The sequence below is a fragment of the Dendrobium catenatum genome, unplaced genomic scaffold (assembly GCF_001605985.2).
Source record: "Dendrobium catenatum unplaced genomic scaffold, ASM160598v2 fragScaff_scaffold_1608, whole genome shotgun sequence".
Classification (NCBI taxonomy): domain Eukaryota; kingdom Viridiplantae; phylum Streptophyta; class Magnoliopsida; order Asparagales; family Orchidaceae; genus Dendrobium; species Dendrobium catenatum.
In genome coordinates this window covers 5,174,074-5,198,343 of record NW_021320070.1, presented here as the reverse complement: position 1 = coordinate 5,198,343, position 24,270 = coordinate 5,174,074, and the positions used below count along the sequence as shown (strand labels likewise).

Sequence of the window (24,270 nt, the reverse complement as noted above, 5' to 3'; positions counted from 1 at the left end):
TCATGTTCTGAACACTACATATTTTGGTATTATAAAATGTCAATACATGCTTCAACGGTTCAACTTACAAAACCACCATAGAACCCAGATTACAGAAGCCAGCTTCGCTTGGGATTGCTTTCTCACTGTTTCTAAAAGCAGTTTTTTAATTCAAAAATTATACTAATAAACTGTTTTAAGAAGCAATACAAAAATCATTCCGAACAAAGCCTAATGTAGAGCTTCTGCTTTCTGGGAGCTTTATATTCATCATTGTAAATAACTCAGAAGAAGATGAATCAAAAGTATAAAGAAAAATCTAAATTAACAACGCATGGATATTGAAAAACTAATTCGAAGGTCAAAAGATGAAGGCATCCTATCCATTTTTAAGAAAGCAATTTGCGGTATTAAGAGTTACAAAATAAATAATCATCACCTTTTGTTGCTGCTGCTGCTGCTGCTGCTTTTCAAATGAATGTGAAGATCACCTGTACTTTCCAAGCTCTTGTTTCTTCTTAATTGCCCGTTGGCCGTGATAGATGAAAGAATCTAGAATACCAGCTACGGTGAAAACTCCTGAGAGAGTTTTACAGAATGAAAAGATTTCAGAGAAGTGCAGACAGATGAAGAACAAATCGAAGCATAATATAGGTTTCGTTTAGGACGGCTTTTTAACTGCTTCTTAAAGTGGCTTTTTTGTATAAAATTTTTAATTTTTTACTAAAAAAATCGTTTTAAAAAGCAGTAAAAAAGCTGTCCCAAATGAAACCATAGTTAAGAATGAAAGCAATCAGAACCTCCAATTATAGCACAGATGCTTGTCAAAAAGTGCAACAAGGATTTGTTTTCCTCCGTGAAGATAACCTGATACAGATTAAAAGAATCAGAGAAGATAGAATGAAGATGCGAAGCATAATAATGAAGACGAAGACGAGGTCTATGGCATGATGTGTTGGGTAATAGATGAAACCAAATTCAATCATCGAGTAAAAGAAAATAGAAAATAGAAAAAGATTAACACAAAACATACAAGAATTATATATATATATATATATATATATATATATATACTTAGAAAATTAATGACGTCTTTTTGTTGCCACTGTTGATTTAACTACAATTTGAATGTGAAAAATTACAAGTATAATTCTACCGATACAAATATAAGAATAAGATGAACCAATCTAGACCTATTTTGTGTAGTACCTCCTTTTAATCAAGCATGACAACTGACTAAGACTTTGCGGTACCTGAATTTGTCGATGGTAAACCTATTAGATCCATTTTTTGCAACATTTGATTTGCCATTGTGCTCCTTCCTTGGAGAAATTATTACGTGCGGAGTCTGAACATAGCTCGTGTCTGGACTCTAATGAAAGACGGCAACGTCGCCCATACACACTATGTATAACGGCGTGGTCCTTTCCTATTGGAGTCTAGACGCCGTCTGGAATCCGCAAATAATAATTTCTCCCTTGGTCATGAATAGCCGTTTGTCATGTAATGGATAGTTGTCCTTTAGTAACTCTCACTTAATTTCTCCTGTTACGAAGCACGAACACTCCCAAACACCTCTCATGTTTATAACGGACACAAACATGGCTTTAGCATGCCTCGACATGCGATTGATACTTCGGAAATTGTGCCCTAGGTTTTTAAGTATGAAATTGCACTCTGACACATGTTAGACATGGCGGATCAAGACTGGGAACACGTGAGACACAAGAGAATACATAGAAGTTTGAAGCTCAAAATAAAGTCTAATTCGCATGAATGCATGTAGCACTAGCCGTCTCGCACTGTTGCCTCTCACCTTGTCGCCTCTCCTACTCATCAAAATGCTCGCCTTCTAGCCTCTCCTCTTTGTCAAAGCTGCCTCACATTGGCATGGCCATCGAAGCTGCTTGTCGTCGAAACCATCTTTGTCACCATCTCACTGGCCGTCGAAGTCATGTTCATCTGGCTATGATGCACCGACACTTCTCCTCAAAGAGGCATGCCGTGTCCGACATGTATCCAACGCAACACGCGTCTGAAACGCCTCAGACATAGAAATTGAGTCTGATTAAGAAAATATTAAATACAAATTGGACACGCGTGTCCAACACACATGTCTTGCATATTTTTTTTGAAAAATTTTAAAATATAATTTATTGTATTTATTTTTTTTATTTAAAATATAAAACTAAATTTATTATTTCTTATCCACAACACCAAATCAATCGCCCGCACTCAATCCTTCAAAATAACTTGGTTGAAAATGTATAATATTTTCAAATATATAGATATGCTATAGAGTAATAAAGATTGATAATTCTGAAATTTGTCGTTTTCATCATGTACCTCTATTATGGACATTATTGCTTTCATGTTGACTACTACAACAATAACAACAACATCAAGCCTCTATTTCACTAGCTGTGGTCGATTGCTTTCATTTTGACTAATAAAAATAAATAATAGTGATTTAAAATATCATTTACAATAACTTAAGCTGTAAATCTCATAGATTTTTGGAACAACAGTATTTAAGATTTATGAATTTGAGTATTACTCATAAGCATACTCACAGGTTAAATGGTATTTCACTTAGGTTGTACTTTTTGAGTTTAATTATACAATTAAAAAATTTAACTTAAAAAATATGTAAGATGTTGGTTGAAGTTCAATCAGTTGATTCAAACATATAAATTACAAACTCATTTCTTTTATAATTTACTAGGATAATGACTTCTGAAATAGACACTAATATGATTAATAATAATCCCATAGAGGAGGCAAAACCTTTATGGGCATGTATTACCAAATAAATAAAGTTGAAGTGATTGAGTTTCCGTGTTATTTTTGTGAAGAAAAGTTTACCATAACATTTTCTAGGGTAAGCGCTCACTTGAGCAGACAGCTTAGGTAAGGCATTTGATCTTGTCTTAATATATTATCCACACAATTGCAGGAAGTGCAAAACTTTAAGAGTTTTGATTGAATGCCTCCTTTAAGTTACCATTGCCAATCAAATCAAAGAAATGATTATGGAAGTAGGTTTAAGTTATCACTAACAATTCTCCAATTTGCAAAGCTACAATAGTTTCAATTGAAACTCAATAGCCACAAATTTGTTGAACTCTTGTGTTGTTCATACGTTGAATCTTACATAAAAAAATACATGAGCTTCAGAGAATGTAAAGAAGTAATGAGATCACCATTTCAAAATGTAATTGGATTACCAAGATAGCATGCAATGCGAACTTGATAAAGACATTCATCATGAATCACTTAATGAGATTGCCATTTTTTAACTGTGTTGACCTCTATATATGTTTCACGATTAATTGAGTACATCGAGGAAGGCGACTCACAAATATGTCTTACCAGAGCATCGGGACACCTCGATCGCCATCAAAAAAGCTCAAACCTTGTCCGATGGTGAAATAGATCGCACTGATGCACTCAGGACACCTATGGAAGAGTTATTCGTGCATAATTCAACTGAAAATGATGACGAGCATGATTGTTGGCAAGCACGACACTAGCAAAAACTACCGATACGATCAGAGCATCAGATTTACCTAACGGAGGACTCCTCGCAGTTGAATTGGGTGAAGGCGATCGAAATCAATAGGCTACGGATAACAGATGAAATATTATGTGACGTTGCCCAAACATTGTTAGTTTCCAAAATCAACTTCGTTGTTGTGTCCAAAAAGTCAAAATTAAATATAAAAGACTATAATATTGCCCCATGTCATTGAAGGTGATAAAAAATCGATGAACTGCAAATAAAATGTTGTGCAACGTTATCCAAACATCGTCCGTTTGCGAAACAAACTTCGTCGTTGTGTCCGTCATGCCGAAATCATATAGAAAAGGTTGTAATATTGCCCATACCATTGAAGGTGATCAAAATCGGCGGACTACAGACGATATGTTGTGTAGTGTTACGCAAACACCGCTCATTCGCAAAATGAACTTCGCCGTTGCGTCCAGGATGTCGACAATACCAAGAATTAGCCTTAATATTGCGCGGCTCCTTGTACGAGTGAAAGTGTGAAATTTGCATGAGTTTCGAGGTAGCGCCATGTAAAGCAATGCATATAGAAAAATATAATTTATGAGAGGTGTCAATCCACACTTCTTTTATTAAAAGTTACGTAATTTATAATAATAAACTATTTTTAATCGTAAATATATATATATATATATATATTAAAATAATAACTCTAATATTTTATCACTTTACCTATGCAAAGTCTATTTAAATTCCCTGTAGCTGTCCATTCCCATATAATATTCCTGTTGAGATCCGCTGCAAACGGCTGCCCATACCCAAATTCTGCTCAAATCGTACTACCCCAGCCACCCGAGTCATGTCAGCCAGTGTCAACCAGTGGAAAAAAAAAGAGAAGAAAGAAAAAGAAAGGAAGAAAAGAAAGAGGGAGAGAAAAAAAAATATTTTTGTGCATTTTTCGTCGGCGCCTCCACATCGATAACACCGTCGTCACTCGCATAAATGTATAATGCTATATAAACTAAAAAGACCTCAAAGCAATGGTGAACCCATAGCACAGCACCACGCCATCAGATCTACCACGCCACTGGATCCGCAATACTCGTACAAGGGAACATAAGGCATTTCTCAAGCTTTAAATGAAATTTTGTGCAATGTGCAAACTTTAGCGACAATCACTTAGCCCAAAGAATTATATTTTAAGCAATGGGGAACCCCTAGCAAGCGTGTTGTATGCACACACGTGACATTTGAGGATGTTGCGCGGGTCAAGAAATGAACTGAAGTTTAGTCCGATCATTTTATATGAATAGATAGGAGTCGACATGGCTCGAACAGTCAAACAAAAGTACGGTGGCAGCATCGACCGGGATATTTGTTTTATACATTCATATTAGGCCTTCAAGGTCTATAACAAGAAAAATTCATTGATAAAAACATGAAGCCGACAACGAACCCAATCATTTATCAGCAAATTGACAGAGTTGACAAGGTTCAACATATAAAATGAAATTACCCATAAGAACCTCGATGATGGCCGTGTTGATAGAAAATCTCAACTGGAGGGGATCACAAACATTTAAAATGCCTCCCAAATTCTTATAAAAATTCAAAATTTAAAAGTTTCAAAAACTTAAATATTTCAAATTGAAATAAAACACCAAAATACTTAAAGCAAAATACCCATCAAATGGCACCACTAAAGTATGATCATGGTTAGGGCCCATATGTTCTCCAACAACGCTAAATCATTAAGTGTTGAATAAATAGGATATAACTGATAGGGCACAAAGCCCTCTTTTAGTAATGGTGGATTCAAATTTGTCCCTTAAACAATCATTCACCCCAGGTCTATTCACCCCAGGTCTATGAGGTACTTTTGGACAAAGCAACCCATGGCTACCGACAAGAATTTTTCTATCAGGTTGGGTTGACTATCTCCTCTAACTAAGTAGACCAAGGACCATGATGACCCGTGACGACGGAACCATGAGATTTTGATTGGGATCATCATTCCCCTCACCATCCGCTTTAAGTACAATATGATAAATTTCTAACTTTAAATATTAAATTTTCAAATACCAAATCATGTTACTACTATGCGTTGGATACTACATATATGTTCTAGCCTTATGCGAAAGTTCTCTCTCATTGTCGGGAAGGGTAATTAACTATAAGGGCTTACGCCTATAGGAAACTTGAACTCAAATCATAAAGTTCTTGCAAAATGAGGGAGAAATCTCTGGGTAATATCTTACTCAAAACCCAATCTACCTTCTGAAAATTTGCCTCAAAACCTACTCATTAAAACTCTCATCGACGACTCGAAGAAAGATAAAGGGGCGGAGAGGCCGGGGTGCAAATTTTTGGAGCTCACACGATTTTAATTTAAAAATGTTGGATATAACAAAGACTCATTTTGCTTCAACAATTGTTCGTTTTAGATTATTCAAAATAATAAAACAAGAATTGCAGTGAGCATGTATAAAGAAGATAATGTAGATAGGGCCAAATTTTTGGAGAAAATATTGAATGATTTTTTAGGGATAAAATATATTATATAATATTATTATTACTTTACAGAACCAATATGATATATTAAAAGCAGCTGATGCTAACAAGCCTTCTCTACACCTTGTATATGGCATGTGGGACTCTATAATTTAAAAGGTTAAAGATATCATATATCAACATGAAGGAAAGGGAGATTATGGTGACTAAATATTTCATAAGGCGGGGAATGCTGTTCTTATTCAAACATGGAATAAGAGCAACACTTCCCTTAAATGTTCAGCTCACTCTCTCAACGCAAGGAAACCTTTAAAATTTTCATCAATCTTAGCCTACCCATTTTCATATCTATGAATCTTACTTGATAGATGAATTCTTTTATTAGGTATTATAGCAATGCTTGGCTAAGTGAAGCTCTAAATAGAGCTACCCCATATAAAGATATAAAAATATCAAATAAGAGAGACAAATGCTTGAAGAGAATTTTTTCAAACATTAAGAGACATCAATGATTAATTTGAAGAAACCTAAGAAGCTCTTAAACCTCATAAAACTCTACTAAAAGCTCTAAATAATAACTTTGTACCCTCAGCTAAGCCTCCACATCCATTTCCCTCAGGTTATCCTTCATTAAACCATTCAATAAAGTGTAAAACCAAATTAGCCCAAATTAGATTGAACTAAGATGATCTTGATTTTCCCACCATCATATCCCTCAAAATCCTTCACCATTTAACCTTAAACTCTACTCACTTCTTCACATCCTAAACTATTCATCCATAATCATTTCCAACCACCAATCTCATCATAAAGACTCTCACGACTATCAAAAATGGTCATCATCAACAAGATAAACTTGCTTGTAATCTCTAGTATAATATAGCTCAATATAAGCTCCTTATGTGGAGTTAAATGAAAAAATGCACATAAGTTCAAGATCTAGGATTCTATAGAACTATTAACTAAGGATTAGTGCACCATAGATTTCTTCATTTTTAGTATTTACATATTTATACTTCTAGTCTAAATTTTATTTACCAGCAAACTCTTTTAATAAGGTCAACCATACCACATTGCAGAAAACACTGCTATAACCTTTGAATTACGTTCTCCTCAAATATTTTGATGTCTTCATCGTTTCCCTCTTTAAATCTTCCTCTACTCTCAAGGTTTATAACAATAGAAGAAGAGCTTTCACTTAATTCGCATCTCTAAATGCCCTCACTTAAGATCAAGTCACATACAGTATGAGTTTTATCTTAGTAAACCAGAATGAATTGCTCACTATTGCCATAGTTCCAACCCAGCATCCTGGAGTGATGAAATAAATTCAAGATACAAACTTTATTGTTGAAGTTAATATCAACCAAATTCAACTGCCTTATAATTAGATTGAATTCATTGATATGCATAAGAGACTTTCAACATCCAAATATTTAAACACTTTCTCATTAGACTTACCTTACTCACTATCAACAACTTCTTGCACCTAACTGACAGAACTTCATCATTCCAATTGTGGTCTGCTCATGCAAAATATTGAAGAAAACATTCTTGATCATTCACAAGGCAAACAACACCTAGCATTTGTCTATCCATGAGACCTCAGTATTCTTGAATCGTGGTTGTCAACTTCACCCCAACAAAAGCCGATGTAGACCTTCCCTACTTCAGATAATCTTCGGTTTACATCTTCCAATATCTAAAATTCATGCCGTCAAGCATGCTGATCATCTTCCCATCCTGAAATGCCATTGCATCTACTTTTCCCTCAAGATATAAAAGTTCAACTCTGATACCAATTATTGGGAGAAGAGTGCATGTGCAAGAGCAATGATATAAATATAACATCAAGAAAATTCTAAGATAATAAGAGAAATTTACATTGTTCGGTGAAGTTAGAATGCGTCCACGGTCACATGGATGAAAAGTTTCAGTAAATTTAGATGATATAAAATTTTGCTCTCTTTCATCTCTTTGGATTTTCCTCCCTCTCAATTTTCTTTTACCTCTCTCCCAAATCCCTCTCCTTTTTTTTTCTTTTGATAAACAAAAATAAACCCAAAAAATAAAATAGTATTGCATAAAATATTCTAATATACATTATTCTATAATTAACTTGTGCTTCACTTTTTTTTTTTTTGAATCCATACTTATTTTGAATCCAAACCGAGATTTCCAAACTAATAGTAAGTGACAGCTATCCCCTATCTACACAAGCCTACTCAACTTCAACGTTAGATTCAAAAGACTTGCCACCAGCTGCAATAGTCAGCAAGCCTACTCATAGTCGATCTTCACACTATCCATCATAGGTCTTCACAAACACGTAATTTACTCCACATTGGCTTTCTCTCTGGGCACCACCGAACTCTCTTAAAGCTTGATGATAACCAAAACTTTCCACCAGTGTCCAGATTTTACAGCAGATAATGTAATAGGAAGTCCTTTGTTGCTTCACTGTACGGATTTCTTCATCCGCACCAGACTTGTTACCACCGTGAGAACCAAAGGATGCTCATTGCCGACTCTCGAAGGAATGGTAGATTATATTACGTAAGGCATAAAACCCATGTCCCTTTTATAAGCATTATCACTATTGCGGAAGATATGCTCATTGTTGAAATTCTACAGCAAACTCGGACCAGATAATTAACTTAAAAATTGCTTCATTTAGTAACAGGTTTTATCCAAAAAAGTATTTAAAAATCAAGGATTTATTTAGATTTATCCAGGGATTTAGAGTGAATTTGGATTCACATCTCTGCACACAATATTTCCGATTACATAGATTTTTTTAAGCATGCTACAAAATCTCAACACTCCAAATTTCAATAGATATTTGATATGGGACCATTTATTTACAAAATAACAATTAGATTGGCCATGTTACATGATCTAATTGTTACTAGCAAACTATAATTGATAAAAAAAATTGCATATTAAAAATGAAAATTTTAAGAAATGTGTGTTATATCAAAGAGGAATAATTATGTTACAAAATAGGGGGAGTAATATCTATTGAAGTTGTCATAACAAAAAAAAAAGGTGACTTGAACTAGATGACTGTTCAAAGCTGCACTAAAAAGATGGGAATAAAAATTTTAATGTGAAAGAATTTAACAAGTAAAAGGATAACAGAGAATTATGACCAGAAGTAGTGCAAGGATAATGGTGCAAATTAGAGTTAGCTTCTCATAAAGAAGTAAAGAAGGTTTAATGGTAGATCAGAACTCATAGAACCAACAATCAATACTAGAGATAAGCTAACAATGACATTGAAGATGATGATGGTACTTATATAATAAAATATTACTCAATGTCTAAAGTTAACCTATAAAAAAGGTATAACATATTTCACACGTAAAATATGAATGGCAGAGAAACATCAGCATATTTAAGTGAAAATAGAAACAGAAAATTAAAATGGCTATATAATACCGCTGAAATAGAACACCTCTGAAGTCGGAACTCATGAACTCCATTGATCAAATAGAAGTTCATGATGCAATGCATTAGCAAATAGAATTTTAGAGTAAAATTTTGAATGCGGAACAACCAAAATAATCAATTAAATTCATAGCCGATTTTCCTACGCCTATTTAATACACATAAACAAGAACCTTAATAGAAAAACCAAGCAAATGAAATTGGCAGATCAGTCTTCACTGAAATGTTCGAAAAAGCAGGACAAGGAAATCCATAAATCACTCACCTTAATAGGAGAGAAGTCATAAAAGAAGTATATCCCAGATGGAGATTTTAGTAAAACATTTCCATCTCTATAATGCTCTGTCACCGAAAACTGCAACAGGCATTGAGGTTTTATGGTAGAGCATGTTATTATAACTAAAAGGAGATGCATAGTATAATTGCAACTATTTACCTGGTTTGAGTGAATCTTCCGTCCTCTAATGTCTGTGTAAATTGTTGGGACGACCTGAAAGACAAAATAAACATTCACACCAGAAACCCTCAAACTAATCAGGCTATAATATCATCCATGGTCAAAGAATCAGTCAGGTAGGTCAAATAACATTAGAAAAAAAATCCGTAAACCTACTTTGATGAAATATTGATATATCCCGGACAACCCTGGCTCTTTCCACTGGGCGCTGGAGTTTATTTAAAGCCAAATGTTAGTTAAAGACCTGCAAAACCAAACAATAATGCATGCACATAGTAGTAATAAAAAGATCCCCGAGACTTACCCGTCAAGTGGGTTTACAACACCTGGGAATTTCTTTCCAAATGAAAGGTGATTTATTCTGTGGCTGATCTGATTTTTTTATAGAAATGTAAGAATAGAGCAATAATAGAAAATGATAGAACAAGATAATAAACGTTATACTGTGCAATATGAATAGAACAATTCTCATGAATAAGCACAATGGTTTACATTGAAGCTTCCTAGTTGCAAGTCCAATATCTCTGGCACAAAAAGGTTAGGGTGGTGAAAGCTCTTTCCACAAGCAAAGTGGAAGTTTCCAGCTACTTTATTAACTTCCAAGAAGCCCTTGATGTTGCATCCTTCACCCGTTTCCTCTTTAATCTTTTGGACAAAACCCTCTCTCTTGCACTGAAACATGAAAGGAAATCAATATCATCTTTTAAAATAATTCAATGGTAAAATTCAAAAAGAAATATGCCGTTTAATAACCTGAACCAAGCATGTTAAAAGCACCAATTTTATAGATGATCATTGAGTTAACACAATGATATTAAACAATTTAATTCAAATTGTTTCACTAAGGGAAAACGGCGCAGAGGCATGAATCTCGCTTTGCAGACTTAAGATTTCATTCTCCTTAAGGCAGATTATAGTTAACTAGATTTCCTCAGAAAGTGATATCAATGTTTATTTAGATATGGGTCCTTACTTCTTATGAGGGCCCTCATAATTAATTACCCCTCCTATTGTGTAGAAGAGAACTTTCGATTAAAAATGAATAATTTTATATGTTTTAGTCTCAGTTGTGGGGGAATGGAGGTAAACTCGATTAAGATCCCATGGTTCCAACATCCAGAGTATATCATATGTTTCAGTTTACCAGCACTAGCGATCGTTGATCGTAATGTCTAGAGCAGTCACGGGTAGCCTCCTCTCAGGGATCCTGATTAAACTGAAGTGGTCAAATGTAGTTTTTGGTGTTATAGAGATTTGGTTTGGGATTTATGACTTTGTTTAGAAGTTACCCAATTGTTTAAAGTGGTTCGGGGCTTATGGCTTCTATTGGAAATAGCCTGTAGTTTTGGGTCGTGGCTCTTACTGCTTTCATTGAAAGTAGCTCGTAGTTTTGAGAAGTCAAATCTTGCTGCTTTCATTGAAAGTAGATTGAGGTTTGAGAAGTATGTCTTACTTCTTTCATTGAAAGTAGCCCGATGTTTGAGAAGTCGGGTCTTAATACTTCTATTAGAAGTAGCTTGTATGTTTAAGAGGTTAGATTTTAATGCTTTTATTAAAAGTAGCCAGTGGTTTCAATTTTGAATAGGTCTTATGGCTCTGTTTACAAGTTGTCTGATTGTTTGGGTTTAGGGTTGTTCACTTAGAAGTTTCCCAAGCATGCGGGTCATACTGCTTCGCTTGAAAGTAGCCCGTAGGTGGGATTTAGGATTAGGTTACTTTTACCTAGATATTTCCCCTAACGTATTAACTAAAGTCGAACTTACAACCTCTATTAGAAGTTGTCAGGCTTTAATTTTAGGTGTTCACTGGTTCACTTAGTAGACTTGTGTGATAGAAAAGTCCCTCTCAAACATAAGGGAAAATTCTATAAGATGGTAGTGAGACTTGCAATACTTTATAGTGCAGAATGTTGGCCATTAAAAGAGAAGCATTATATTAAGTTAAATGTTGCAGAGATGAGGATGCTCAGGTGGATGAGTGGCTTTACCCTTAGAGATAGGATACGAAATGAGCATATACGTTAAAAGGTTGGAGTAGCTCCAATGGAAGATAATATTAGAGAGAGTCGCCTTAGATTGTTTGGTCACATAAACGGCAGTCTTCCGATGACCTGGTTAGGAAATAGATGTATTAGATTTGACTTATGTTAAGAAAGGTAGAAGTAGACCTAAAAAGACTTGGTTTAAAAATATTAGAAATGACATTTCTTTATTAGATTTAGACGAGAATTTGACTCTTAATAGGATACAATGGAGAAAGAGGATTCACGCCGACCCCAAATAAATGCTTGTTGTTGTTGTAGTAAAATATTTTTCCAAAAACAAGCCCATTCATGGCCTAACAAGCAAAATCAAGGTTTGCCAAGCTGGCCCATTAGATCGAGGTCTCGATAAGCTTGTTCAGGAGCCAATCTTTGAGCTAGTGTGATAATCTCACATGTTAGCTCAGCTCAATTACACCCATACCTATTATGTTGTCCATTGGACATGATAGTTTATTTTCTAATGCCATATATCTTCAATAATTGCTACGCTTACCATCTCACTAGTATAATCATTTCTCACCAGATATTTCAAGCTTTATCACATCCATCGTTTACTGATTCAACCAAATATTGGAAGAATAAAAACTGTCTAATTTGTATGTTGGTTATGTTTGAAACAGTTGGCTGAAGTGTAAACAACCAACAATTAGTACAATTAGAAGTGTTATGTCATAATGTGTGCACAAAGAACAGACCTAGGGCAGAAAATGGAGAAGATTTAGATTAAATCATATATTATACGATCTTGTACAATTTTATGATATCACAAATTCAAAATAGATCCTAAAGTTCCCAACACCAAAATGCATAAGGATAGACATGTCTACAGTACTCGTGACAAAACTAATTCACTTGTCAATTTTACTTGTTAAGGTATTAACCAAGTTGATTAATTGAGGTCTTAACCAGTTCAAATATATATAGATAATATAAAGAAAATAAACTCCTTAGACATACGCATATGCTCTCAGATTATGAAATTTTCATGCAGGTTTAATTACTAAAACCAGGTTTGGTAAGAACAACTTCCAAAATTCCCTTCAGTCACATATGCAATTTCCAAACTATCCTCTAGGAAGCAATAAAGCTATCTATAAACGGCATCAACAACAAGCAAATCATCAATACAAACCTATAATATAATCTACAACAGTACTATTGCTATTCAAGCTCAATGCCAAGCAATAATAAGGGAAGAAACCCAGAGCACATTCATGCTTGTGTACCTGATCAATCAGATCCATATTTGTCAGAGCCCAACCTCTATTTCTATATGCCTCCTGAACTTCTTCGCATGAATTACAGCAATGATCATCTGACTACAACAAACATGATTATTATTGTACTAATAAATAAAAAAATAAGGCTTTAAATAGCGCCCATATTTCAAATTTTGAACAAAAAAGAAAAAAAATATTCAAAAAATAACTTCAAGGCAAAGAAATGACTTTTAGCACGCATACCTTCTCTGCACCGAAACATGAACCACAGTAGCTCTCGCCATGCTCAAGCCTTCCACCATGCCTCTGCAAAGGTCTTTCAATCTGCAAAACATAGAAGAATTTGATTCTGATATTCGAATAAGACCTTAAAGGTTACGTGGGGAAAAGCTATAAATAGAAAAAAAAACACCTTGAAAGTTGAAACATCTCTCACCATATTCTAGGGATACCATTCTACAAGGCAATGTATTGCCATTGTAAGATTTTACTAATGTCCACCTTTTTAATAAGTACGTAATTAAAGGGCCGCTTATTCAAGATCCACGTATTTAGAAATTCTAAGAAAAAAATGAAATATATTTTTCTTTTTTGAAAGTTTTTTATTGCATGAAAATAAAATAAAATGAAACTAATTATTTCGTTAATTAGAACCCATTTTAAATATTAAGTAAATAATTTCTCTCTTCCTCCCTTTCTATTCAGTAAGTTGTTAGGATGCTTTTTACTGAGTTTTCTAATGTTATTCAAGGCGAGGAATTTTCAATCTGCTCATTATTTTGTACGAAAGGAATGAGGAGAACTGGTTACTATTCCCGCAAAATATTACAGAGACAAAAACTGAAAGTGAAGTCGGTGCATATGGTGATGTCAACATTTGGCCTATAGGACTTGCTATCAGTAGGGTCCAACCCGAAAATGACCCGCCATCAACTATCTCAACCCGAAACCGATCCGATTAGGGAAACGGGTCATAGAACCAGACACGAACTCGACCCAATTCGAATCCGGGTCGACATGACCTGCTGACCAGGTCGAGGGTGATTGCGAGCGGGTGTGCAGGCGGGGTTAGTAGGCAAGCCGCGACTGTACATATTCGGGTGAGCGAGCATGGGCGACCGGTAGAGCCGGTGAGGGCATGCAATGTGCAGGCGAGCGTGTGCGGGTGACTGCGATCACGACAAGCAATGAGGTCGTGAGGTGGGCGAACGAGAGTGCGTTGCGTGCGATAGAGGCCGTGCACATGTTGGCAGGTTGAATTTGGGTTTTTGGGTTGACCCGAACCTAACGCAAATTTGCAATCGAGTCAGGATTTAAAACCCGAACCCGACTCATTTTTCAAACGGGTTAACCCGAACCCAAAATTTTTTGGTTAGTTTCGTGTCGGATTTTCGGGTCATGTCAAATATTGACATCCTTACTCACATGCAAACAACCGATCAAGGAATGGGTAACATCAGTGCATGCAGCTGGCATGACAACGAGACAACGGGGGTCACCATATTTGGAATTCGGTCAATTCAATATGCATGTTATTTTGTATGGAAGGAATGAGGAGAACTGCACACTATTCTAGCAATATGCAAAAATTGAAAGTGAAGTTGGTGCATATGGTGATGTCAACAGTGGGCCTAAGACTTGGAGTCGGCATGGAGCTTGTAGGTAGCCAGCCGTTTAGGTAATGCGTAGCACTGGTGAAAACAGATGGCATAACAACGAGATAGAGGGGGTCACCAGATTTGGAATTTAATCAACTCTGTTGAATTTCTACTCGACGAATTTTGGCCTATTTTTGGTATTTTGAATGCCTCAAAACTTTACATTATACTCCTTTCGCTTCTGATTAAACACCAAATAAATTAAAATGTACTTAAACATAATACAGCACATCCCTAATACTTCTAACCAAATAGACCCTAAAGAAATTTATACCCATTTCAGCATAAAGAAGATGACAGTTAAAACGCTTACAAAATGGAAAGCAGGCCCACTTCTTGCCAAGCAATGGCATAACAAATAGGACAAGAGGTTGGGTAAAGCACTAGATAGGCATAAAAAGTCCTCTTGGTCACCTGCTCGTTGTGACCAAGCACTTCTCATGCATGAAATATGCATTGTTAGAACCAGTAAGCTTGGTATGGTAACTGCATGGCCGAGGATGAGCAAAGTATACCAGCTTAACGCAGATTTGAATATTTTAATGTATGCCCATTCCAATCCAAAAGCTCAAAGTGCCACATTAGACAAAAGAAAATGAAATGGGTATGGTAGTAAGGAGAGGGAGAGACACTTTGGAACAAAAGTAAAGGCTCTGCTTAGTAATCCTTTGCTTTTGAGTTGCCTTGAAAAAAACCTACAAAATAACAAAAACACAAAATGGAAACCCTTTCACCATGCGTGCACCATCTCCACAGCTTCACAGCAATGGAAACACATTTGCATTGCAGCATACCATCTCATAATCATCAAGAATTTAATTTCATACCGCACAAAATAACCAAGGAAAGACTAACGTGATTCATAATCACAAAAATTTGTGCTAAAATTAATCCTTAGTATAATAGCATAGGATAAAATCACTGTGCATGTAAACCTAAAATAAGCGATATCACCCATCAATCATTAAAAAAAAAAAAAAACTATACTACTACCGCCATATTTTATCCTCATTCATAAACCCAACATCAGTTCCAACAGTAATGCTCATTTTGTAACATGTTCAATCAAGTGGGCCACATCTTTTAAGATTAAATTTCCGTCACAACAAAAGATTTCAAGCACCTCTTGGTGTCCGCCACTACAAAGCATTTATGGAAAATATTCACTGCTGTTAGATGAAATTCGCTTTCAGGCTTCAGCGTATGTTAACTTAAACTGAAGTAACACCATACATAATTGAAAAAAACTTGATACTCATTCAGTATATTATTAACATGTAGATTTACAAGAAGAAAGTAATGGAATAATATTTAATAAAAAATATCAAGATCACTAGAAAGGGAAAGTGAAAGAGTTATCCAAGTATTTGGAGTACAACATAAGAAAAGTGACACTGAGAGAAGAGGAGAGAACAGGGTGAGAAGCAAGGGCGGGTTGCGCATGGGAGACAAGTAAGGCTATTTTATGTGGGAAAGACATTTTGAGTCACATTTTAGCAGGTCAACAAGATAAACAACTGCATATAGAATACCAAAACTTCAGCAAGGTACCTTTGGGGCACCAACACCATCCTGCCTTGATCCAATCACATTACCAGTATGATCAATTCTCGTTTTCACTATATCATGTGTCTGAAAAGAAAAGAAATATAAGTACATATTACACATAGAAATACCAAAACTATTTTATAAACCCATTCACCAAATTAATCAGAAAAGACAAACATACTATATCATAATGCTGCTCCCCACTGACATCCATTGTGTCAACGCTGACAAGTGCACAAGCAAGATGCGGAAACGTTACATCAAACTGCAATGAGCACGAACAAGGACTTTATTACATAGTCACTTTGATTTTAATCAGAAAGCTCTACAGATTAAAAATTGGTACTCGATCAAAGACAACAGAAGCCTCAACAGCCTCCATATATATGACATTAAAGATTACTAATAAGTAATACCAAAAAACTTAGGAGAAAAGGAAAACAAATAACTTGAAGAAGAACAATATTTGTTTGAAACTTTTCCTATCAACCAATTACAAAGAGAGAATAACTTTCTGATCCATACCAAATAAAAAAATACGAAGTAGAAACTGTGAGGCCAAACAGTTTGAGTCGTCAAATGACTTGCTTTGGGGATGAAACTAAACTAAAAATATCAAAAAAAAATTCCAACCCGAACAAAAAATCACAGAAGAGATGAGAATAAGATGCTAACATTGACACGAAGCTTTTCCCCTCTTGATGTATCAACTATCAGCTTTGTCTCGGTTGCTGAATAAATATATAATCCTGCCCAAGAAGTTCAAAATGAAAGTTTTACTATTTAGATAAAATGTTCTCAAACTACAAAAGCCTCGCAAAGAAAGGAGATAAAATAAAGTCCAAGCTACGCTTTACATATACAGTGGGCATTCTACATATCAGAAGTGACCGAGCAAAATATCAACCAGGAGACAATTTCTACTGCAAGAATGTTGAAAATCAAAGTACATCACGAACAGATTAAATTTAGCTTCCATAATTACAGGAATCATTTGATTTCTCACCAAAATGTAAAATATCACAAAACTGCAGAGTCTATATAGATCAAATAACACATAACATTTCAACACAGTGCCATTAAACAGGAACCAAAATAAAATAAAACATTCTGATTGCCATTTTTTAATTGAATCTGTAATTTAAGACACCCTCGTAAATCCCTACACATACTGTATTATGTGTAGACATCAAAAGACCCATAACTCTAGTCTAAGTGCTCATTAAATAAGAAACAACGGATTAGTAAAACAGGCCTTTGGCTTTCAATTTAAGGGGATTTACATACATAGCACGTAAAACATTTTATTTACATATTTAATGCCTAAAACTTAGTATTAACTCATATAACACTAAAAATCTTAAATAACATAAAAAAATACCATGATCTTCACCCTCCAATTAACTTCCATCAAAAAGATTCTCCTCTATACACCGTCAATCCTATTGATTACCTTCCCTGAGATATCTTGTGCTCCCAAGTGAGATTTCATCATGAATTCTTCACATTCTCTTTCACGTCAAGGGTCAAGCTTCACACACCATCAATTCTATAAATGCACCCAGCGAAATCCCAATGCATCTTACACATCTCTTCTTCGCCATCAAGGGCTTTGATATTCAAAATATGAGCAATAGCACATAACAAAAATTAAAGGCATGGCAAGGTTAGGAGATAGTAAAGTTTAGGTGTTAATTATGTAAATAAAATAATTTTAGGTGCTATATATATAAATCCACCTTCAATTTATTACCAATAAAAACTAATCAACCACTTTGCAAAGCAAAAGGGGAAAGCCTAATTTTTTTATAAGCCACTTTACAACAGCAAACACAAATCATATTTGAAAATATTGAGAATGCAATAAATGACTACCAATGTGTAGGGATGTTTTAAGATTATTTGAATGGTTCAATTTAAATATTATTGAAGGGTCGGATAGGGCATTTTGTGTTGAAATTAAATTTAAGGTCTGATTGTTCATTACACTTTAGATAATGTTATTATCTAGATTGCAATGTTATTTATAGAGCAGTGCTATCTATCAAATTAATTAGTTGGGTTTGATATCATCTTACTTAAAAATTGTAATACTATTTAGAATTGTCCATGGTGATTATGATTTTGTTCTGTCTTCATCTTGGCCATCAAAATTGAGTTAACCTAGACAGCATCTAATTTAGCTGGTATTTAGCTTGCATCAATCTGTCCTACTAATGTTATTAATATTAAATATGTGAGAAATAATATCAAACAAACCACCTTTTAATTTAAGTAAGACAGCATTAAATAAGGAAAGCAACAAACTAAACACCCCCTTGAAAGTTCAAGTTCTAAGCTTTATATAACTCATCCATAAATCAAACAACCTCAAGTAGATTTGACTAAAATGTATAATGGGAAATAAATTCTCATTTCTGTTGAAATTCAAATTGCCATGAACTGAAAAATCTCAAGCTAAGCTAAAATCACTAGAACTAAGACTCAAATGTCAGACCTACGTAGTAGCCTAAAAATGCAATTAAACCAGAAATTTATGTTCAAATGCCCCAACTTATCCGACTCCTTTGACATGTTTTTATATGGCTATCACCACCTGAGACTACAACTTGGTGATCTCCTTGGACAATTTTATGTGGAGAAATATATCTGATAATCAGAAAAATCCTAAGTGTTGCTTTTTTTTTTTTTTTCCTATAACATTACTAGATGAGTCAATGCACACTAAATCTTTGTAAAAGCAACGCAACGCAACACTCCTTTCCAAAAGTTTATGAAGATATTCTACAATTTTTGAAAAGAAGAGCCCAAACAAAACGGTCCCAATCATCAAATGAAACATTACATCGAAAAGAAAAAATAAATATATATGGTAGAATTACCCAGAAAATATGCCCTTCCCTTCAAGGATAGCAACTTAAGCAATCAGAAAAACAACAAACAGTCAAAATTAGAGGAAACTCATTCAAGAATAATTCAGGGGTAATAAGACTCACTAATTTCCGATATGAAAAGGAGAAGTATGATGATGGAAGAGATGACGGTGATTAGACCTCCGGAGCGGGTCCTGTCATAGAAATCATCCTTGATCTTAGGATAGGCGTCAAGATTCTTGAGCTTATTAAGGATATCCATCTACTTGGGGAGGGTTGACGCAACGGAATCGGAGGCCGATAACTTAAACCCCGTATAAATGAAGAAGAAGCGAGTCAACGAAAATCTAGGGTTTGTCGAGGAGTTCCGTGATTCCGTAAATTGTCCCGAACCTCCCCGTTTTCCCGTCTCGGCGGCGCCCTGCCTCAGATCGAAATAATGAAAGCTCTAATGCTCCGGCGATAAGTACAAGAAGAAGAAGCTGCCCATCTCTCACGAGCTAAGAAGCAATTTACTTAAACCTGAATTTACACGTGGACGTTTTCTATTGGACTAGCAATTATTTTTGACCGACAAAAAATACCAAATAACAAAAAGATCGGGGATTTAGTGATTTACTTTATATTACAAATAAGTTTTGATATTTGTTAATATAATATTATAAGTTCGTAGTCATATTAAATCTATTATTAATATTAACTTATTTAATTTGTTCATATTGTTGAGTGTCAAAAATTCACAACGATATGTTGATAGAGTTTAGCATCTTAGCATTTATGCTAAAATTCACCACACAAATAAGAGAGGAGGAAATAGAGACACATGAATTTTTACACGAAAAACTTATAAAAGTGACAAAAACACATGTTATATTCAAACTGAAATAATTCTACTGGTATATCATTAGTTAGAAATGATGCTCTTCTTTTATAAATTGTGTTGATAGTGTAGAAGCTAAAGACAAGGAAGAGTTCAAGAAGAAGAACACGAAGGCTTAAAAAAGTCAGAACAGAGAATGATAATTTCATATCTTTGATAACAGAGTACATGACAATTTATATAGAATTGGCTTTAGAGCCCATGTATACGTGTACATTTATTATTGGACAACAAGAATACAATAGTATGTATTGTTGGTCTGATAGCCCCCCACAAACTGACGAATCTTGCATGATCGTTAGTTTGGCTCGTAACGTCTTGAATCTTATGGTAGACAGTGGCTTTGTTAGAATGTTGGCCAGTTGATCGATTGTGCTGATCGGTAGTAGGCGAATAATGTTGTTTTGGATATTGTCACGAATGAAGAAGCACAAGAATTAAACCTGCTTCTGATACCATGTAGAAGCTAAAGACAAGGAAGAGTTCAAGAAGAAGAACATGAAGGCTTAAAGAAGCCAGAACAGAGAATGATAATTTCATATCTTTGATAACAGAGTACAGGACAGTTTATATAGACTTGGCTTTAGAGCCCATGTATACGTGTGCATTTATTATTGAACCACACGAATACAAGGGTATTTATTGTTTGTCTGATAGATATAATACAATAAACATTAAATATATAATGTATTATGCTATGAAAGTTAGATGAGCTCTATGACATAAATGCTATATGTAAGATATCATTTGCAGTTTATATGGTTTTATTCATTTAACGAGAGGAGATCAAATAATAAAAAGTTCAACATAAATCTTAATGTTGACAATGCAAATCATTGTTGATGTCAACATCATGCATCAATCATCTCCACTAGGGCTTTCTGAGTCTTTGTGGCGTCGGCCGCTGTCGTGCTGGTGTTCATCTCAGGGAAGTTTTTTCCATTTTTTTTGCTGTTTTGTGATCCCTTTTCCTGTTTCATCACCTCCGGCCCACTGTGGCCGGAATGGCGGTGAAACGCTTGAAGGATCCTTATGTTTTGGATGATTTGCTGAAATCATGTTCATTATTGGAGGTTTTATTTGTAAATACTTATGATGCTTGTTTTCTAGAGTTAAAATCGACTATTTTTTTAGATTTTCCCTCTCTTTGGATTTCGGAGGAGGAGATCCTCTCGATGGCATCACCCCTTAAATTTTCTTTGGTTGGTTTTTTCCCTCGATGTAAAGCCCCATAAATGACAATTTTAAATATTGCACGCCTTTTGATGCGCTGTGACGAAATTTAAGTGAATTTTTCAAAGTCATTGAATTTTAACAAAATTAATTTTATAAAATTGTACATAAAATTTTAAGCAAAATGGTACAAAAGACTTAAAGTTAATTTCACTTAATTTGGAAGTTAAACATTATACAAGTTTCTTTATGACTAAAATGCCCTTATTAATATTAAAGCGAAATGAGTCTTGAACTTAAGGGCATTTAGGACTTTATACATTTAAACCTATCCTCCCACTCTTATTAGGGGACTGAAATTCATTCGGTCCCCATTATTTCGTTCGGCCGAAAACGAACGTGAGGAGAGGCAGATGGAAGGGAGTGGTGGGAGCTAGGTAACGGGATTGCTAGGGCAGTTTTCCGACAATATCCTTAAAGGGAAATTGTAGGGGAAACCTATGGAGCACTAACATATGTTTCTAAACCTAGAAATCTTTATCTTTCTCATAGATTCTTGAGATGAAAAATCTAGGGTTTGATAAAAACTTCAAATTTTTTTAAGAGAATGATATAATAGGTTTAAGAGTTGATCTTAAACATGAAAATGAGGTTTTTACCAAAAATGTGGAGTTGGAAAAATTAAGGTTTTTTTTTCATATTGTTGGATTTTTAAGAAGTTTCTTGAGAAGTATTGTTTTAAATGATTATAAGAATATTTATAATATTATAGATTAAGGTATTTACACAAAATGCCATTTTTGTAATTTTAATTTAATTTAAATATGAAAATTAAGTCTATTTTAATTTAATTTATGCTTTAATCAATAAGTTGATTTGAGTGATTAATATTATTATACAAAATTAGGGAGAGGATGAGAAATAGAAAGAGAGCCTATGGTAATTTTATGGGAATATAATAATTAAGTTTGAGATAATTAGTGTAACCTATGAATATTAAAATATTTTTTATAAGTGTTAATTATTGTGACCTCGAAGAAATAAATCATTATTCCAATTTCAAAGTGAGTAACATATTTATATATTATGATAATTTTATCATTTTAGTTTTTATTTAATTGTTATTGCAATTTGTTCATTTTATTGCATTTCAAATGATTCCATGTTTTATATCTTGCATATTATGTGATTCATTATATTACTGTATAAGACATATGATAGAGCTTAGTATTATGATATATGAATATGATATGATTGATATATTGAGTGATTGCATGTACATATTGAAATGATGAAGCTCGTCTCCTTATGTTACTAGCTGAGGACGCTATACTCGTGCACGTTAAAATAGAAAATGTTATGAAAAATGAAATGATAAAGGAGTACCTTTATAGTACTAGACGGTGGCTCCTGTGACGATTGTACTATATATGAAATGAAAAAATTACAAATACTGATATGATGAATGTAAAATAAATATGAATGATATGTATTTATGATTTATGTGTATGTTTAAATGATATGTTTATAGAAAATCAAATTTCTGATATATTTAAATTAAAGTGGAATCTAACATATTACTCATTCTGCCTTAAATTACTATAATTTAGAGACATGTGTTACTCGCTAAGCTTTGACTTATTGTTGTTGCTGTAATTTTTCTTTCAGAAAATTTTAAGATAATCAAATGAATAGAAGAGACAAAAATGCCTACCGTAGACGTGAGGCATAAGAAGAAAGGTATATATGTTTATTATATATCAATTTATAGATATTTTGAAGTTTAGTGGCTCTTTCAAATTTATTGAGTTAGTTTTAAGGAATTAAAAATTTGATCTACCGTCTGACCATACGTTCCCGCCTCGCCTATGCTAGCTTACAGGGTCGGGTCGTGACACTCGCGACTGCCTTCCCTCGACTCTATCTGTAGGTTCTTTTTCAACTTGAAATTGAATGGTGATATTTCAGTCATGTTGTTGGATCAAACGCATGTCTTGATTAAGCTGGTGAACGATCTATATTATAGTAATTATTACATAAAGCTAATTAAATGGTCTCCATTTGTTGATATTGGTGTTGAGTCACCTGTGATCCCAATTTGGGTTTCCTTCCCAAACTTGAGGTAGCACATTTTCTCCTCTCGCATACTTCATGGATTGGGAACCTTGTTTGGGTAACCTTTGTATATTGATAATGCAACTTCTTTAGGGTATTGCCCGTTTGTTATGCGTGTGTTGGTTGAACTCAATTTCACCAAAAAAGTATCCTAATAAAGTTTGGATTGGCCCTAAAAAAGTTAGGTATATTCAACCTGTTGAGATGAAAGTCTTCCCTCATTTCTGTGTTCATCGTAAATGTATTGGTCATTTGAGAGAATCTTGTCCCCTCTTGACTTCTATCCCAGAGAATGTTTCTTTTAATGCTAATTCTCTTAATAATTTTGATGTGCAAGCTACTATTGTTAAGGATAATTAATTTAGTGTTGTTATTCCTAATTCTACTCTTCCTTTACCTGTTAATAATTCGAAGGTAGAGGACGTTAATGCTATGAATGAGTTTATGACTGTTGCACTTTTTGGGGGTATTAGTGATCCACTAGGCACTGGTGGAGAGGATTGCGGGGTCTCTATTCATTATGGAACTGATTCGGTTCCTGTTGTGGGGGATGAACCATCTGATGTTGTGGGGGTTGTTTAGTCGATAATGCCTATGAATTCTAATTATGCGTTCCAGGTGGGTGTTATGGAGGTATTGAAAACTGATAATTGTTTGCTTAACGTCAGTGCTAATCCCATTTTGTCTGATGTTGGAAAATAATATGCAGCTATTATGGATTCTTGTGATAATGTTATTTCCTCTGATTTTGTGGCTTGGAACGTTGTTGGTTCTATGGCAACTATGGTTTCTGATGTGCCTGTGGATTGTGATGAAAATAATGTCGCTTTAGTGGGTTTGACCTGTAACTTGAA

The 24,270-nt window shown here is 34.5% G+C and overlaps 1 protein-coding gene across 1 annotated transcript; it reads right to left on the bottom strand.

The window, feature by feature from the left end:
- On the bottom strand, positions 1-19,734 carry LOC110106388 (endoplasmic reticulum-Golgi intermediate compartment protein 3-like). The gene is made up of 13 exons (XM_020836314.2): positions 19,372-19,734; positions 17,051-17,124; positions 16,557-16,640; positions 16,379-16,459; positions 13,413-13,493; positions 13,176-13,268; positions 10,398-10,577; positions 10,210-10,277; positions 10,062-10,113; positions 9,885-9,938; positions 9,714-9,803; positions 780-846; positions 1-558 (listed from the first exon to the last, which is right to left on the bottom strand). The coding sequence occupies exons 1-13, from the start codon at positions 19,508-19,510 to the stop codon at positions 467-469; spliced, it is 1,155 nt and encodes a 384-aa protein (XP_020691973.1). The 5' UTR covers positions 19,511-19,734; the 3' UTR covers positions 1-466.
- Between the last annotated feature and the right edge of the window lie 4,536 nt (positions 19,735-24,270).

Coding starts and splice junctions, on each gene's coding strand:
- LOC110106388 (XM_020836314.2), bottom strand. CDS start 19,510: ATGGATATCCTTAATAAGCTCAAGAATCTTGACGCCTATCCTAAGATC. Junction 16,641..17,050: donor GGGAAAAGCTTCGTGTCAAT/GTTAGCATCTTA, acceptor TGCTCATTGCAG/TTTGATGTAACGTTTCCGCA. Junction 9,939..10,061: donor TATATCAATATTTCATCAAA/GTAGGTTTACGG, acceptor TTTGTCTTTCAG/GTCGTCCCAACAATTTACAC.